Here is a 16,944-nt window from a genome sequence, read left to right on the forward strand (position 1 = left end):
TCTCCTTTTGGTCTTCTGTCTTGTATTATAGTTGTACTCATAATTGTAGGTCTCATTTAGAACAATTCTATTGACCTTTACAAAATTTCTAGACTGTCTGACATAGTGTCAGTTCTATCTTCAGTTTGTCCTCTCATCAATTGTTGTAAGGATATATGAGCGTTGGAGCATAAGTTGTGGCAAATGGTGGTGTTTTTTTGCAAGAATGTTGGCCCAGCACAAAACACAGACATACACACTCATGTTCATAAAAAACAGAACCCCTTGGACTAGAGATAGGAAGTTCATATTCACAGGAGATGTTCATTAGTATGTTCTGCTGAAACGATTAGCATTTCAATCACCTAGGTTCAGCATGCGTCCTGTTGCCTAGTAGGCACTGGGTCCTCCACGGGCACTGATAACTTGTTCCATGCCTGATGGCATCGACATGTCTAAGGCACGAATGGTGTACTGGGGTATAGTCATCCATGCTGCATTTACCTGGTTCCACAGTTCATCATTGGTGGTTGGCATTGGGTCATAGCGCCGCACCCATTGCTTCATCAACCCACACATTTTTAATTGGCAACCAGTCCGGTGATTGGGCGGGCCAAGGCAACAGTCTGACATCCTGTGAAAACAAGAAGGCACGTGCTCATGCAGCAACATGTGGTTGTGCATTGTACTGCTGAAATATGGTGTCTGGAGTGTCGTGCAGAAAGGGTATGGCTACAGGTTGCAGGATATCATTCACATAGGTCAAACTGGTCACAGTGCCCTGGACACGTAGCAACTGTGATTTGTGGTTGTACCCATTAGCACCCCACACCTTAAGGCCTTTAGTTGGTGCTGTATGTCTTGTGCGAATGCAGTCAGTGTGATGCCTCTCCCCCTGTCTGCGGCAAACCAAAATGCGGCCATCGTGTTCAAACAAACAGAATCTGGATTAGTCCAAAAGCACTATATGCTGCCATTCCTGTCCCCAGTGACGTCGTTCCATACACTACTGCAGTCTAGCATGTTTATGCACATTAGTCAAAGTCAGGCGGAGAATTGGATGACGCGCCGGTAACCCAGGTGGACTGTCACTCCTGATAGTGTACGATGTCTTACACTGTCCACTGTTGCGCCAGAGCTGAGGGGGACGCAGATCTGTCCTGCAATGCCATTCGGAGGAGGTGTCACTCTTCTCGGGGGGGGGGGGGGGGTCTGGGTGGTGCGACCAGACCCATCTTGTCCTCTTCTACAGCCTTCTGTGAACCATTCTTTACACACCCATTACACTGCCGACACACTTCTTCCCACACGAGCAGCAATTTCCCGGATGGATGCATCACGTTCTCTCATGCCAATAATGCGCCCTCTTTCAAACTCACTCATTTGACGATATGGTTCTTGCATATGTCTGCGAGACATCCTGCATGTCTGCTCAAGTACACTGATCCATTGCCTTTAGTTTAAGGCGACAACGAGAGTCGCTGGCACATTTTACCAGTCGGTGGTGGTGCGCCGAGATATCGATATGGGCCTTCAACCTGAGAGCTGACATGGTTCAAATGCTAATCGTTTCTTCAGAACGTACTAATGCACATGTTCTGTGAATATGAACTTCCTACCTCTAGTCTTTCAAGGTGTTCTGGTTTTATGAACATGAGTGTACAAATAGAAGTGGGTGGGGTACGGTTCCGTGGCATGCATGAACATTGGAGATTATGTGTATCAGGTGTTGGATAGAGAAGCAAACAAACATCCATAAAAAACCCTGTGGGTGGGGGTCGCAGACGAAGAATACACCCATGGTATACCCTGCCTGTTGTAAGAGGCGACTAAAAGGCGCGACCAAGGGATGATTGTATTAGAACCATGAAACTACTTGTGATTAGTACCATAACGTGGGGAACACCATGGGTTGCCTTTACTTGCGAGTAGTACCATTATGTTAGCTACACAATAGGTTTTTGATTAGTAGCAACAGAGGGTGAATCAGTATGTGTTTTACAGTACCCGTGATTTGTACCATTGTACAGGTCTGGGCGTTGACTGTGATTAGTACCACTATATCAGCGACTTCGTAGATCTGCGTTGCCTGTGATTAGTACCTAGTATGTGAGGAACTCCACAGGAATACCGGCACCCGTGATTAGTACACCTAGGTGAGGAACACCATGGGTTTATGTTGCCTATGAGTGGTGCCATTATGTGAGAAACACCATAGGTCTGCTTTGCCTGTGCGACGTACAATACTTGTGAGTAGTACCATAATGTGTGGAACACCGTGAGTCTATGCTACTTTTGATTAGCACTGCAACATGACAAATACCATGGTTCTACTTTACTAGCAATAAGTACCATTATGAGGGGCCGTTAACCTGGATTTTGGACCCCTTTACCGACAACAAGCATCCTTGATTCAGGATTGTGCTTTAGAACCAGTTCCTTGGTCAGTAATACTACTGTTTATGATAGCTTCTGGGAAAGTGGGGCATTGCAAGTCCGATCAACTGATTGTTTTAAATTCTTATTCATCCATTCATTCGTCATTGTCACGTTTTGAATTCTAGTCAGTTGGTGATTTTGAACTTTTAAATTGTCATTACATTTTTGTCTCATTTCATACCATTAGGTGCTGATGACCTAGATGTTAGGCCCCTTTAAACAACAAGTATCATCATCATCATCCATAAATTATGCCACCATGTTGCATGTGTTTGTAATTCAGAAAGCATGCACCATCATTACAGTACCAAAAGAGTGCTCACATGAACTCCATGGACCCTCAGGGCAGTCCCCTAGAGCATCCACAACACTTCACCGATCGTGTGGAAGGAGCTGAATACCATCAGCCTCAACATGTAAGAATCCAGGATATTTCATGATCTACAACACAAAGTTAGTCCTCTCGTGTCTGAAACTGTCTCCCATGCAGTGACGCTTTCATGTTGGGTATCAGATTGAGATCGCAGAGAGACAAGTACATCAAATATGGGAGTTATTCTGGTACTGCCCAGTCCCCACACTCTAGCTCTTGTACATCCTTTGTATGCCCAATTGTACTGTCATGGAAATGTAGTATTGTTCAAGAGATCAGAACATTTCCTTACATTGTATGATTACTGCGTACAACTCATCATTGCAAATGCTAACAGGTCATCCTGAATGTTTGCCGGTTGCTAGTTGCTTTTCATCCTCATGGATGTGCTGCTGTTCATTTCAGAGTATTTCAGCTTCTACCTGCTTCCCCATGTCATTCACTGGAATTACTCCCCTGGAGAATGTCTGTTTTGTTATATGAATATTTTTCACACTGTGTCATGCCCATTCTGCATGATGACTGACATGCCATTGAATTCCCATAACCCTCTGCATTCACAGATCATCTAGCGGTGTGTCCATATGCTACTGGTGTCTTCTTCTCTGAAACACACAATCATATTGTGGTACAATATTTAGAAATTTTTAGAAATAAATTGTTGCTGTTAATTACACCCCAGCCCTCATGTGTGCATTTATTCTGTGTAATTATGCTTATTCTAACAATCTGCTGTTCTAGTCATTCTTATCAGGCTGTTTTATGTCACTTCTATAGCTTTTTTTTCTACATTGACAGCAGGCGGTCTACATGCTGTCAGGGGAAGTGGGGTGCAGGCAATATGCCGCTGCCCAATCAGACAAAAGTTCACCTAGCGGTGGCACTGAGAACTACTGTTGCTTGAAGAATTTGCCTCTCTCACATCACTCTACAAACTGCTGTGTTGCCGAGTAGTCTTGCTGTGTGCGTGTGGATATTAGAAAGAGCTTGGTTCATGAGTTTGTTTTAGGATTGTCGTTTTTTATCCATATGAGTAATTACTGCCGCGTCTTTTATTGCGTTCTTCGATTGGCATGTATCTAACATGTAATGCGACGTTCATTCATTTCTACTTGCATTGTTCTGTTATAATTGCAATAAGTATCTTTCATTGGCGAACAGGAAGGAGATAAGGAGTGAAGGTAGAAAAATAATCAACAACAATGTTCATGAATATTTTCTGAACGAAGCAGAAAGTAATGGTCCTTTAGTGAGTGTACATGAAGTGCAGCAGTGTGTGTATAAAGTGCAACAGAGTGTGTTGGACGCTTGTCAAGTTATTATGCAAACCATTCAGCATATTGTAAAGGAAGGCAAAGATAGTATCGAGTCATCTGGTTCTATCTCATTTCAACCACAACACAAACAAATCAAAGGAACTGTATAACAAACGGCCATCGACGGATTCGATATCTTGTAATTAGAAGAACATTCCTCGGGTATTATGTAGAGGGTAAATACCTAACAATGAAAAAGTTACTTGTTGGTTTAAAAAAAGAAATATACTTTCAGTGGGGAGTTACTTCATTGTGAATGATAATGAAGTCTGTGGGGTAAGTATTTTAAAATAGCAGCAATGGGAGGAGATTTTTAATGGAGAGAGCTGATATAGTAACAGCCAGAGCAATGATATTGAAAAATGCATCTTTTGAGGAACAAGTTCCCTTTACCCCACATATTTTTTTAGATGATACCTACTTTCATCAGAATTATGCTCCAGTGAAAATCTGGCGAGATAAAGAGGGCACAGGAGGTTTTAAAGTTCCTCTAGGGAAAGGTGGACGGATTATTGTTTGTCACGTAGGTATTATACTACGTCCAAGATAGAATAAAACTTATCCACAGGCCATACTTGAACTAGAACATATATGAACATCTGTACATTAGTGGTCATGTAGATTTGAACCCAACTTTAACTTTAGAAGAACAATCCTCAGGTATTACATAGAGGGTGAATACCTAACACTGAACAAGTCACTTGTTGGTTTAATAAAAGAAATAAACTTTCAGTGGGGAGTTACTTCATTGTGAATGATACTGAAGTCTGTGGGGGTTCATATGTTTAAAAAAAAAAAAAAAAAAAGCAAAGACAGGAGAAGATTGGCAACATTGTAGTAGTGCTCCATGTCCCACTGCGTTACCAGTCGCTTACGTTGTGCTGGATTGGTCGGCCTCCCGCTTGCCACTTCCCCTGGCAGCCTGTCGTCAGTGTAGAAAACAGCTATACTATGTATCTTGATATTGTGTATAATACTACATCTTTTTGTGAAGGTCAGGGAGGTGTATGGCATTTCATTGTGTGAGAAGAATAGGAGAATGAGAAGAGAAGAATATATGCAGCTAATGTGTTTGTGTTTTTAGCTAATTCTGGGTTGCTAATTCTGTAAAGCTTCATTCATCTAGATTCATCTTTGGAATCCTTTAGTTGCTTTTCACACACACACACACACACACACACACACGCGCGCGCGCGCACAGCCTTCTCTCTCTCTCTCATGTCACATGTTATTCAAGATACCTATTTCAGTATTTTATATTCAATTTCTATATGCGTACCACAAAAAATATTTCTTATTAAGCAAAAGTGTTTCCGAATGTGCTTATTTATTTTTCCACTACTTACATTGAGTAGTTTTAAGGGTAAATAGTAGATATTGTTTGATTAGTGTAGGGTGGCACAGCCCAAGGTCTGGTGATCCGCCTGGGGGATGCCACCAAATTAGTTAGGGAAGGTAGTTAGTAGTTTTAAGAAACATAGATTAGATATTGTTTGTTCCAAGTTTTTTTTTTTTTTTTTTTTTTTTTTTTTTTTGTTTCTGTGTGTTTTGTTGTCTTTATTGCCTCTAAGCCGATGGTGTACACTAGGGTGGGCAATAAAGAGATGTTCTATTTCTATTTCACTACTTACATTGATTCAAACAATGCATATTCTTGCCCAGTAGCTCTTTTCAAATATTTGAACAAAACCTAAGCCTACATTATATTTAGGCTTACATTTGTGAAATATCACTGGTAGTCCACAGACTTTGTTAATTGTTCTACACTGTTCTTTTGAGAGTGACAGGACTGGTAAAGTGGTGGTGGTGGTAGTACAGTAAAACTTCATTAATTCAAAGTTGTTGGGATGCAAAAATCAGACTTCGAATGACTTGATTTCAAATTAACCTCCACAAACTCGTAATTCAGAATTGCCAACCCTTGTCATATCACAAAATATTCTAAGACACATTACTGCATGTAATCACCTTGATTCACAGTTTAAACCTTTAAAATGCCATGGAAAAACTATTTCCAAAATGTGTCCAATAAGGTGCATTTATTCAAATAATGCACGTGGATAACTTGCTGGCAAAATTAACCGCACGCCAGGGAAGAAAACAAGAAGAACCTCAATTTAAGACAAAGTGAAAATTATGCACGATACAATAACAAGTACATTAATCCATTGAATAAAGCACTTGCACAGTGGAACCAACAACAGAACACGTGGAAACACGTGGTACAAGCTTTAAAACCTGAGACATATATTTAACATAAATGGCAAGAATGATAAATATCTTTATACAGTACCAAAAGGACATGTAAATGTTTAATGGTCCAGTAGATTTTTTGGTCACACATTAGGCTTATTGCCTTAAAACAAGAAGAATGTATGAGAGGTTGATTTTCTTTTAAAACCAGCAACGAACTGCTCTGTACGGTCCATAGCCTTAATTGTCACTTGTCAGCATCACTTGCACTTATCATTAAGTACAACACAGCTAGAACGGCAAGTACATCGCTTTTCGATGAATTAGTAGTCACCTGCACCGTGTCTTCATCTTGTTCATCAAGTGATCACAGCCAGTGAGCTTGGCAGGATCTCGGTCCTCTGAAGTAGTCTCCGCGTTGTCGATGGCGATATATTCGGCGAAATTTGTACAGAGATCGGACTGTTGCCACAACTCTTCCCAGTCTTCTTCTTCTTATTATTATTATTATTATTCTTCTAAGGAACCAAATCCACATTTGACAAAGCAGTTCGTGATTGTCGATGAAGGAATAGTGTCCTAGGCAACTGTCACAATCTGCATAGCGTCCATCACGTTCCACTTGCGTATTTCTCCTGCCGGAATCTTTCTAGCTACTTCACGGAGAAAATGACGTACCAGTCGCTTTCTGTAGGCACGTTTCAGAGATGAAAATGATACCCTGATCTGGAGGCTGTAAGTAACCCGTAGTGTTGGCCGACAGAAAAAGACGACGCACATGTTTTAAAATTAAATTATGTTTGTATGCAGTGCACATCAGCCACTCCTCAAAAAGTTTTCCCATCATCCAGACATTTTTAGATGCCTTTGCTTGCAAGGGAAGTGCTCAATGTCCTTAAAAGATCATGTCTTATTGAAATTTCCTAAGACGAGGGGAGGAAGCCTCTCACTTCCATCTGCATTGCAACACAAGACAGTGACCCTATCCTTGTACAATTTCCCGGCATGGCACTTCTCTCCTTAAAACCATAAGTCCTTTTATGCTCAGCATTAGAAACAATGCACTTTTGTTGGCATTTACGATATTGTCCTGTGCATACAAATTGATTATATGAGTCATGCTTTCTCGCCAACTGTTGGCATCGCCATTGTTTGGAGATTCTGCTTCTCAAACTGCTTGATACGTGATATTATGGCATTCCTTAAAATGCTGAAGACACCCGTTAGAACACTGAAACTCTAGTCCCACCTCTAACGCCAGGTCATTTGCATTCCCCTTAACCTAGTCATCAATGGGGATATTGTTCGCTCGAACATGCCGAAACCACTCGATCAATTCCACTTCCAAATCTGTGTGTTTAGCATCTCGATTGTGCATTCGCTTTGCAGTATTTGCATCCTGCATTACTAGAGCTTCTTTATTTTGAAAAATGTTGAAACTGTGGGCACAAAAATTCCAAATACTTTAGGTAGTTCAATTTTTGTTTTTTATCTATTGTCCGCCTCCATTATAATTTGTATCATCTCGCTCAGTGTCTTAGAAGTATACTGACATTTAGCCATCTTGGAATTTAAAAACAAAAACGTGTACCCTGAACTAAAATACCGGAACTAACAATAAACTACAATACGGTATAAATAAAATATATTTATGAAGTATGTTACTGAACACTAATACTTAAGTAAAATGAGTAACTGCAAGAATACAAAAGAATCTATCATGATACAGAGAAATTTTGATTTTAAATTGCTCTGTAAAATACTGGTTTTTTTTTTTAATTTAAAGACAATTTTGAATTAAAAGTCTGAATTTCGTTAATGGGACCAACATTGTTCTTTCAATTAAGAATTATCCGTATTTCGAATTAAACGATTTAAATAACATGCAAAATCATACTTCATGTTTCTGGGAACGAAAGATTCTTTTAATTAGGCAGGACTAGCAAGATACCCGTGCTTCGCTACGGTATTATACTGAAATTTAGAATTGAATGCTTATTGTTTTATATATAATCTGCCAAAATTCGCGATCTGACTCGTTTTCTGAGAGAATCCGCCAAAATTCGTGATCTGACTCGTTTTCTAATAGATTATGGGAAGTTTCCTCCCATTTTTCAATCTTTCTTTCCAGCAATCGATTTCGTACTTCCGTGCTAAGTCCAGGTATTCCACCCGGTCAGTTGGGTCCATAATCTTTGCCATCTTTTCCAATAAGCATTTTTAATATGGGACAAATCCTTTAGGAGATCCAGCGTGGTGTCGTCTTGGGTGCCTTGGCGATACTGAACCCGCGGCCGGACTGCATTCTTAGTCATTACCCGTCCAGGAACCGTTTTCAGCGCGGTCCGCACATTTGACGACGGTCCAGAACATTATTATTATTATTATTATTATTATTATTATTATTATTATTATTATTATTATTATTATAGATGTTCTGGACCCCACAGCAAGATGCAAGGCCGCTACTTGGCGGTAAATTACATCTGCTGCCATTGTCATTGTTGAAAATATGACCAACACTATTGTCGCGCGTAGGCAAGTGTGCTGGATTTCTGGCCTACGAATGACATACTTCCGTGCATTATTGACCTTATTATGGAGGTGAAAAATTGGACGGTCAATCTCATTCCTATCGTTTATTTCAAATGTGTTTATTTTTTTATTTATATGCCAGGAGAATCTACTGTAATCTAAGAACGTTCTCCGAAGGAAAAGATGGCTCTTGAAAACGAACCCAGGAAAGATTAAAAATGATCGGTTTATGATAAGAATAAGTATATCGAAAATCTACAGCCTGTTTCCAGTCATTCGACAGGGTCAGGAATGGAATGAATAAAGCACCCATACAGCGGCGAAAATAGGAATTGTGCCGGCAGCCAAAACCTGTCGCACTCCTCTGGGGCAATGATTAATGGATGACAAATGAAATGAAATTATATTGGACAGTGTTGTTGGAGTGAATGATGACAGGAAAAAACGGAGTATCCGGAGAAAATCCTGTCCCGCCTTTGTTTTATCCAGCACGAATGTCACATGTAGAGACCGGGATTTGAACCACGGAACCCAGCTGTGAGAGGCCGGCGCGCTGCCGCCTGAGCAACGGAGGCTCCTTATAAATACATTATGAACAGTAAACTCAATTGGTCTCACCTCCTTTTACACCCCACCGCCGTTAAGTTTATTTAGCCAACCCCCCCCCCCCCAAAAAAAAAGACTAAAAGATGGCGTGTTTCTTTATGTTAAAGGAGATTCCAAACACTAATGTTCACGTCTATTACCTTCAGTTTTGAGATTAAAATAATTCACTTTATTTCACTTCCTTTCACACTCCTCCCCTCCCCCCGCGCCCATAAGATAATTTTCCGGCAAAAAATACTTGTTTCTTTAATAGTAAATAATCTTCTAAATACCAATTATCACGACTCTAACTTCTTCAGTTTTTGATTTATGTGTCCTCATGAAAGAAATTCAACTCCTTTCCACTCCCGCCCCTCAAGATGGTTTCCCCGTCAAAACGCGTTTTTCTTTGTTTTTAAAGGAGATCCAAATACCAATTTTCATGTCTGTAGGCCCTAACAACTTTAGTTTTTAATAGATGTAAGTATTCTCATACAATGAAGTCAATTAATTTTTCAATTCTTTCACCTCCCCCCCCCCCTCCCTTCATTGGATTTTCCGAGAAAATGTGTTTCTTTACTTTTAAAGCAGATTCCAAGTATCAAATTTCACGTCTGTAACATCTTCATTTTTGAGATAACAGTAGCCTAATTAAAAGAATTCAACACCCATTTCAGTCGCTTTACCCACCCCCTCCACCCAAGGGGTATTTCTGAAAACTAAAAATACACGTTCCTTTATTTTAAATAGAGATAAAAAATACCATTTATCACTACTGTAACATGTTCGTTTTTTTTTAGATATACTGTATAAATTCTCATTTTAAAATTTCACCCCCTTTTTAGTTCCCCTTAAGAGGAGTTCCCAAAAACAAATCACCTATGTTTCTTTACATTTACAGGTGATTCCAAATACCACTTTTTACGTCTGTATCATTCTATGTTTCTCAGATATTCTGTAGATATAGTCTTTCAAAAAATTCACCCAATATGTCACTCCAGTTTAACCGCCATTAATGGGAATTTCCAAAAAAAATACGTGTTTCTTCATTTTTAAAGGAGATCCCATATACAAATTTTCAGTTCTGTAATATCTTTAGATTCTGAGATATATGTATCCTCATTAAAGGCATTCAACCCATTATTCACCCTTTTACACCCCTCCTATTCGGATTTACAGAAAACAAAAATTACGCGTTCCTTTATTTTTAAAGGAGATTCTAAATATCAATTTTTACATGTGGTAACTTTTAAAGTTTTGAAATAGAGATACACTCATTTTAAAAATTCACCCCCCTTTTCCCCCTCCCAATAATTGGATTTTCCAGAAACAAAAAATACGTGTTTCTTTATTTTTAAAAGATCAAAAGTACCAATTTTCAGGTCTGTAATATCTACAGTTTCTGAGATATAAGTACCGGTATCCTGATTAAAGGCATTCAACCCCTTTTTCACCCTTTTAAACACGTCCTATTGGGATTTTCTGAAAACAAAAAAATACGTGTTTTTTTATTTTTAATGATGATTCTAAATACCAATTTTTACATCTGTAAACTTTCAAAGTTTTGAGATATAGATACACTCATTTGAAAAATTCACACCCTTTTCACCCCCCGATTAATTGGATTTTCCAAAAACAAAAAAATGTGTGTTTCTTCATTTTTAAAGGAGATCCAAAACTCCAATTTTCAGGTTTATAATATCTTCAGTTTCTGAGATATAAGTATCCTCATTAAATGCATTCAACCCCTTTTTCACCCCTTTCCACCCCTCCTATTGGGATTTTCCGAAAAAAAAAAATACGTGTTTGTTTATTCTTAATGAAGATTCTAAATACCAATGTTTACATCTGTAAACTTTCAAAGTTTTGAGATATAGAAACACTCATTTTAAAAATTCACCCCCCTTTTCCCCCTTCCATTAATTGGATTTTCCAAAAACAAAAAAATACGTGTTTCCTTATTTTTAAAAGAAATCAAAAGTACCAATTTTCAGGTCTGTAATATCTACAGTTTCTGAGATATAAGTATCGGTATCCTGATTAAAGGCATTCAACCACTTTTTCACCCTTTTTCACCCGTCCTATTGGGATTTTCTAAAAACCAAAAAATATGTTTCCTTATTTTCAAAGAAGACTCTAAATACCAATTTTTACATTTGTAAACTTTTAAAGTTTTGAGATATAGATACACTCATTTTAAAATTTCACCCCCCTTTTCACCCCCTTAGCAACGGAATATCCAAATATCCTCTCTTAGCGAGCACCTACATCTTAATATGAATGTATTCCCAAAATTTCATTTCATTATGTCCAGTAGTTTTGGCTCGGCGATGATGAATCAGTCAGTCAGTCAGTCAGTCAGTCAGGACAAGCTATTTTATATATATAGATTTTTAATTAACCAATTTTGAATTATCAAGGTGGTGGTGGCGGCAACAGTGGTGGTAAACTAGTTACAATCAGTGTTTCCCCTCATTCCAATTTTGAATTAAAATAAATTTGCCAAAAACTAAGTCATTAATTGCAAAAAGATTCTTTCCTCCTAATTTTCATTGGGGGGACAAAAAGTTTAATTGCTTTATTATCCAGTTGTGTCTTATTATTCAGATAAACATGATAAACTTTGTGTGAAAGCTTGCTGTACTTTGTTACAAATTAATAATGAAATAATTACAACTATACTTGTATGTAATTTATGGGATTAGGTTTGAAGAAGGTACCCCTAACTTAACATATGGCACTATTCTAGCATTCTATTAGAACTTCAATAATTGCCTGGGCATGAGACAGATCCACTGAATTTGTGTGGCATTTCTCTGTGGGGTAGCTAGGGAGGGCAAATACTAGTACGCCCAAGCATAATTGTTTAAGTGTTGACGGTGCCCTGGCTGTTACCTTTTTTATGTACTCTCCCTCTGTGTGTCTGTTTTCTCTCTTAGATTTGTGCTGTTCTCCTCCCTGATCCATTACTCTCAATTCATGTGGGGATCTATGAATTAACCATTCAGTTTCTCATTTGGCAGCATGGTTGAAGGATAATAACCAGACAGAGATGCAGTTAAACAAGGCAATAGAAGAGTTTACCCTTTCGTGCGCAGGATATTGTGTGGCTACCTATGTGTTGGGTGTAGCTGACAGACATTCAGACAACATAATGGTTAAGAAATCTGGCCAGGTAAGATGACTCCAGTACTCCAAAACTATGTATCATATCTACCTATCCCTCACCACTAACACATCTCTTTTTTACTACATAATTCTTTATTCATTAAATTTTATTTATCTTCTCCTGTAAGTACACTTCCATGTGCAAAAGAATCACATACCTTTGTATACCTCACCCCGTGCAATGGCCTTTCAAAACATATTTCATATAACCTACTTTTGTTCAGTGTACATTTTGCCAATAAATTAGCATAGTTCTGTTATGTTAGACAGGTGACAGTCAGCATTTCTGGCAATTAGTAGTTAATGTTTTCATTTCAACTTGCTCTAAGAGCATAGACGTGCACCCTTTTATTGGCAAAGTGTGGAAAAACTGTCATGTGTTAACTAGTAAAGAAATATCTGTGATAATATACTCCTTCCTTTCAGTAGAGCTTGTACTCCGGGACTTAGAAATTAACAGCTAATTGCTTTTTGGGGAGTGTCAGGAAGAGAACATATTTGAAATTCCTATGTTTTAAGGTAGAAAATTTCTCATTTGTAGAGAAAGTTTTATGAATTTTGTGAATCCGTTATTTGCATTTTCCTGTTGTCTTTCACTTCCACCTGTTGCATACACAGACAAAGAAAGCCTCCCACCAAGAGAGTTGGGTGTGTGGTTGGGGTTGCGCAGCTGTGAGCTTGCATTTGGGAGACATTAGTTTTGAACCCCACTGAAGATGGTTTTCCTTCATTTCCCATTTTCACACTAGGCAAATGCTGGGGCTGTGCCATAATTAAGGCCACAGCCACTTCCTTCCTACTCCTAGCCCTTTCTTGTCCCATCATCACGCCTTAAGACCTGTGTTGGTGCAATGTAAAGCAAATTGTAAATAGAAAAAAAAAAGAACCCCCAGTTAATACTGATAGACCTTGGTGAAACAGCATGATAACTAATCAGAGGTCTAAAATCCATGGATGCCACTTGCCACACTGTAAACTGGGAACTACACTTCATATTTAAAGAGAGTAGTCAACACCATGATCTGCTAATCTGTGTCTATATGAGTTTATGTTTATGCTGTAGAAGCTAATATTGTCGATATCAAAAACTCTACTGCTATTGACAAAATTGTATATTAAACCTAGAACACTAATCCTTTGTAACTTTTACGACGGTAGGGAGCAGAACGGTATAGTTTATTGCCTTTCGTGCATGCGTGCCTGCCGCCATTTTGTGTTGTTGTACTGGTACTCTTGTCGTTGGCATGAGTCCAGTTGGCTGGTTAGTCTGTTAACCTTCTGGCACGCCATGCACCCCGCTCTAGCTAGGTCAATGACACACTGAACTTTACTTTTAGGTGTTTTATTTGTAGTGCTCCCCTTACAATAGTACCAGTAGTAAATATCTTGTTTTTGCGTGGTCCAGAGAGGGAAAGAAACATGAGGGGTAAATGGCTGAACAATGCACGAACCAAAAACTAAATTTTGAAAACTATATTTACTGAAAATTTTATTTTCTTTACTAAAGGAAGATATTTAAAGAAAAAAACAATAACGGACGGAAGAACGAAAGGAGCAACACCATATACGAATGAAGGAGTACTGGACCAACATTAAAGCTCAAGGGAAACAGTTGAAATGACGTGGTCCTTAGTTGGCCGAAACGAAACAACAAGAAGAAGAAGAAAAGGTTTAACAACAGATAACAAACAGACAAGCTTAGAAGTTTAGTTCATTTACAGCCAGAGGAGAAAGGACTTGCATTTTCACACAGGACTTTCAGTCAAAACCAGACCAATAGATCTATAAATTTACATATCTTTGGAATTAATGGTGAGGCACTAGCCTTTACAAATGAAGTTCCCCTACAGAGGGAATATAGAACCTAACTTTGTTTCAAAAGGAAGAAGCCGAAGCTTATAGAACAAAGCTGCCAGAAGGGGAATTGAACCCTCAGATTCAAAGTTATGTATCTGAAGGGCATCAATCCCTAAACCACAGTTTACAGTGGCCTAATGGGCCTGTAATTCACATTAGATTAATGTATTTACATTAATGACTTCACGTAAAAATGCCTCTGGTTGTGTTTAGCAGAATTCCACTTTCTGCACTTAAAAGCTTAAACAGCTTTCCACTCGCTACCCTTATTTCATAGAGGAGCCATACCCGAAAAGTGGATCGAAAGATCCAGAAAATACAAGAATTGAAGCTATACGGCCAAGAAATGGAAATCAAAGGGTAATAATGGAAAGGCCGAGAACAAAATGAAATGGAGGCTGAACCCACTCAAGCACTCCTAGTACAAGACTTATCATAGAACCTAATAGAGCTTAAGGCCCAGTGACACAGAGGATAAGCCATGCTACTTGGTGACTAAGAGAAAAAAAAATATGTTTTAGCCTGAAAAGAAGGTAGAGAAATTTAGAATTAGAAAACTTAGTCACCAGAAAAGAAAGTGAATAAGGGATTATTTAGCGTATGACATTAAAAATAAAAACACACAATCACAAATTAAATATACAATACACTATGTAGGTTACAATTTCACCTTCAAGCTCTGTAAATGGTCTATACAAGAAGTATTTGGGTCAAGAAAGTCGTTTTCGTTACCCGGATTAGCACTCGGGGGGCACTGTTCCACTATATGATGAACTGTTTGCTTAGGGGCACCGCAGCTACATTCTGGGAAGGGAAGTTTGCCCCATTTAGAGAGGAAGTCAGCGCACTTTCCGTGGCCTGTCCTGATACGATTGAGGGTAGTCCATGTTTTAAGAGGTAGGTCAAATCCTTTTGGTATTCTTGTAATACAGGAGAAGTTCTGATACTCAGCTGGAGCCATGGAAGTTGTAACTGTTACTTCAGCGGCTACAACAAACACAGCAAAGGAAGGAAAGTAAGTTCAATTACACGGTACCTAAGACACTACACACACAAGAAAACAGCTGATGAACTACACGGAACTCCGCCGATAACAACACTGGTAAATATCAGTAGGGAAAACTTGACGATAAAAAACCCAGGAACGTGAAAGGAGCTGGGAACCTACCAAGGGCATGGAGATGGCTTAGGTTGCAGATTCTGGAAAATCAACCCTGATCCTTGATTTTCAAAATATATTATTTACCAAAATATTATTTACAAAGGACTTCACAAACGAATTCCGAACAATTTCAGTCATACCGAACTTGTGAAATACAAATTACACGTTCCTTGAGACACACAAATTGGATGTTCCTTGACAATAGCTTCCTATAAGTTCAAAGAGTCAAGCAAATACCATACATCTAATTACAACCCAAGTTGTACCATACAATTTAGAGTGAAGTTAAACGTACCTTTCAAAATATCTGAACAACATAATTGAAAAAGGATAAAATCAGAAATATCTAAACTTGGCGCAGAGGCCAGTTCAACTTGGTCCCACACCCAAAAACACTTCTGATGCGGGGCAGAGGAAAACTAGTGTACGTCAAGTGACACTGAACTACTAGAGGCAAAACCCCAAGGTAAATACATAAAACTACAATTTACATGTTTAGTGAAACAAGGAAAGGGGAATGCCTCGGAAACAAACAGCCAAGCCCAGCTGAAAAGCTAAGGCATCCGAAATAATTGAGTGGCGAGTCTGGGCGAGGTTAGAGCAAACTCCCATATGAAAAAGCAACCGAACATTAAGTGAAATTTAAGGTGGAACAGAAATCGAGAGTGCTTACCCCAAAGTGGCCCATTTCGGTAGCGAGACGACGTCAAAACTTTGGACAGTCAAGAGATAGAAGACGGACAGCCAGACAGACAGACAGACAGACAGACTACGAAATGCTGCCTCGCTCTCTTTAAAAAGGAAACCCTGTCCTTGGAGTAGCCAATCAGAACGCAGGAGCCCGCCTATCGCCACCCAGATTCACCAATCACAACTCCTACTTCAGTTGCGAAGTTTAAATAATTTTCTCGAATACGCACGATCGTGATCTTCCATTTCCAGAACAGTCAGAACATACTTTCTAGAATACATAACTAACAAAGGCCAATACACCCTGTTCAAAAATTCAAGTTACAACTTTCTGGATAGTTCCAGTAAATATAGAAATGAAATATAGTTGTTACAAATATCATATGTTACCAAAATATTTACACTGTACAGGTTAGGTAGTTACATGGAATACAAATAAAATATTTTATCACCACACTTCAGATCATACAGTAAGTACGACTTAATAAGGTTTACAAATAAAATCTTCAATAAACACTTTCCACTTCCAATATATTCTACACCTGTGACAGAAGTCCATTCTTGAATCCAATCCTGCTGCAGGCTGAATTTGTCAACCAGGATTTTGGCAGTCCTTATTGGTGGATTTCTGGACCGAAGTCTGTTGT

General features: G+C 38.8%; 1 protein-coding gene across 3 annotated transcripts in view; it reads left to right on the forward strand.

The window, feature by feature from the left end:
• Nucleotides 1-16,944, forward strand: part of Pi3K92E (phosphatidylinositol 3-kinase 92E) — a 344,498-nt gene that overhangs the window by 294,297 nt on the left and 33,257 nt on the right. For all 3 annotated transcript variants that reach the window (XM_067142174.2, XM_067142173.2, XM_067142175.2), the window contains exon 16: nucleotides 12,444-12,595. In XM_067142174.2, the coding sequence (XP_066998275.1) occupies nucleotides 12,444-12,595 (152 nt within the window). The remainder of the gene's footprint in view (nucleotides 1-12,443; nucleotides 12,596-16,944) is intronic.

Source organism: Anabrus simplex, chromosome 2, assembly GCF_040414725.1.
Source record: "Anabrus simplex isolate iqAnaSimp1 chromosome 2, ASM4041472v1, whole genome shotgun sequence".
NCBI classification, from domain to species: Eukaryota; Metazoa; Arthropoda; class Insecta; order Orthoptera; family Tettigoniidae; genus Anabrus; species Anabrus simplex.